Genomic DNA, 1,549 nt, shown 5'->3' with positions numbered 1-1,549 from the left:
ACAAGCTATTCATATCCAAGCATAGGTGCACATCCTCGCATGTATGGACGAGAAACAAATGCACTCTCATTTACACTCATACGCCCACACACTGAAAAACATACACACAGTGGTCAGTATGAATATGAGAAGAGTTACCTCTGTATTGATTGTTTACAACGATTGTTCCCACGGCCCCTCGCCTTGTTGCTATGATGCTGTGCCATTGTCCATCATTGTAGCGGCGCCCTCCATCACCCTGTACACTCACAGCCACCGCTGAGCCCTACACACACAAACACATAAACCCACATTACAAGCAAGAATTTAAACAGATATACTTGGGGTGACCCCGACCCGTCGACTATTTGATGATGCAATCGAAGGAGCCCGATTCAACTGAGGCAGTGGCGGGAAAATGTGTTTATGAAACAAAGGATCATCCCATTTGTGCCATAGGGGGGTGCCGACTTCAATAAATCACGATAAATAGGTATAGCTATTTTGTTATAGATATCAGCCTATTATTAATACTACTGAAACAATTTTGAAAACTACTCATGTGCTTTCAATCAATCTGCTTAGTGTGTGTGATAACCATAGTAGACCAAGTTGCACGTCCAAATTTGCGGGACCATCGGAGCAGCATCTTAATGACAGCCTAAGAAAGACTATATAACAACATACGGCTACTGTTCAACATCAAACTTACATGTATTGATCAGAGCATTCACATAAAAACAAAGCACTATCAGAGCACTAGATATTTTAATTCATGAACATTTCTTTAAAATTAGCAGAGAGAGCACGTAGAAACAGGTGTTTGCGGCGTGTATAACAGCTGTTTGAGGTTTACAGCTCTCTCTGTTGTTGTGTCTCTTCCGTCTGTGGATTGCTACAATGGAAGGAAAATGGAATAAGGAGGAAAACTTTTATTTACCACCACGGAAATCAAGCAAATTAACAAACTGTGCTTGTTGCTCCGTTTCAGTACTTTGGACAGCGCTGCATCTACAATACACACATTGTGTTGTGAAGACATCCTATGACCATAGGTCTCACAACTATGTGTTTTACAGTAATAAGCTAAAGTAAATCTATGACCTCCATCTCAAAAGAGGCCACTTTTCAAATCACAGTGCAATCGAACACCCTTACTTTGTAACATTTCAAATTATCGCTTCTTTATCCCTCCGTTGTGTGAACAAGGTTAGACATTAAGGATCGATGACACGCATCATACACCCCCCCCCCTCAAAAGGACATGAACATGCACATATAATCATCAAAGTGTTGTTACAGGGCTTTTTGCTCCCTGTTAAGCATGACATCATTGTTGTGATCAGCTTTTAGCAAGTGGGCGAAGAGTAATGTAGTAAAACAAGAGTAACGGGTACGTGCACACTCACACAAACACACTGATAACATATACATCCACACACAGTTACACACTCAGTGATGAAGATTTAATGATGAGATCAATAAATGTATGAATGCCAGAGTATATCAGCCTCTGACATCTTTACTACCAATGCTAGACAGCTCTACTTAACAAGACAACATGGGGGGA

General features: G+C 40.9%; 1 protein-coding gene across 1 annotated transcript in view; it reads right to left on the bottom strand.

The window, feature by feature from the left end:
* The window catches only part of ush2a (Usher syndrome 2A (autosomal recessive, mild)), a 120,259-nt gene that overhangs the window by 59,346 nt on the left and 59,364 nt on the right, over positions 1-1,549 (bottom strand). The window contains exon 26 of the mRNA XM_031846206.1: positions 139-265. Within this exon, the coding sequence (XP_031702066.1) occupies positions 139-265 (127 nt within the window). The remainder of the gene's footprint in view (positions 1-138; positions 266-1,549) is intronic.

The sequence above is a fragment of the Anarrhichthys ocellatus genome, unplaced genomic scaffold, assembly GCF_004355925.1.
Source record: "Anarrhichthys ocellatus isolate YVR2014 unplaced genomic scaffold, GSC_Weel_1.0 scaffold6, whole genome shotgun sequence".
Taxonomy (NCBI): Eukaryota; Metazoa; Chordata; class Actinopteri; order Perciformes; family Anarhichadidae; genus Anarrhichthys; species Anarrhichthys ocellatus.
The sequence above is the reverse complement of the archived record's forward strand: the minus strand, read 5'-3'. Positions and strand labels throughout refer to the sequence as shown.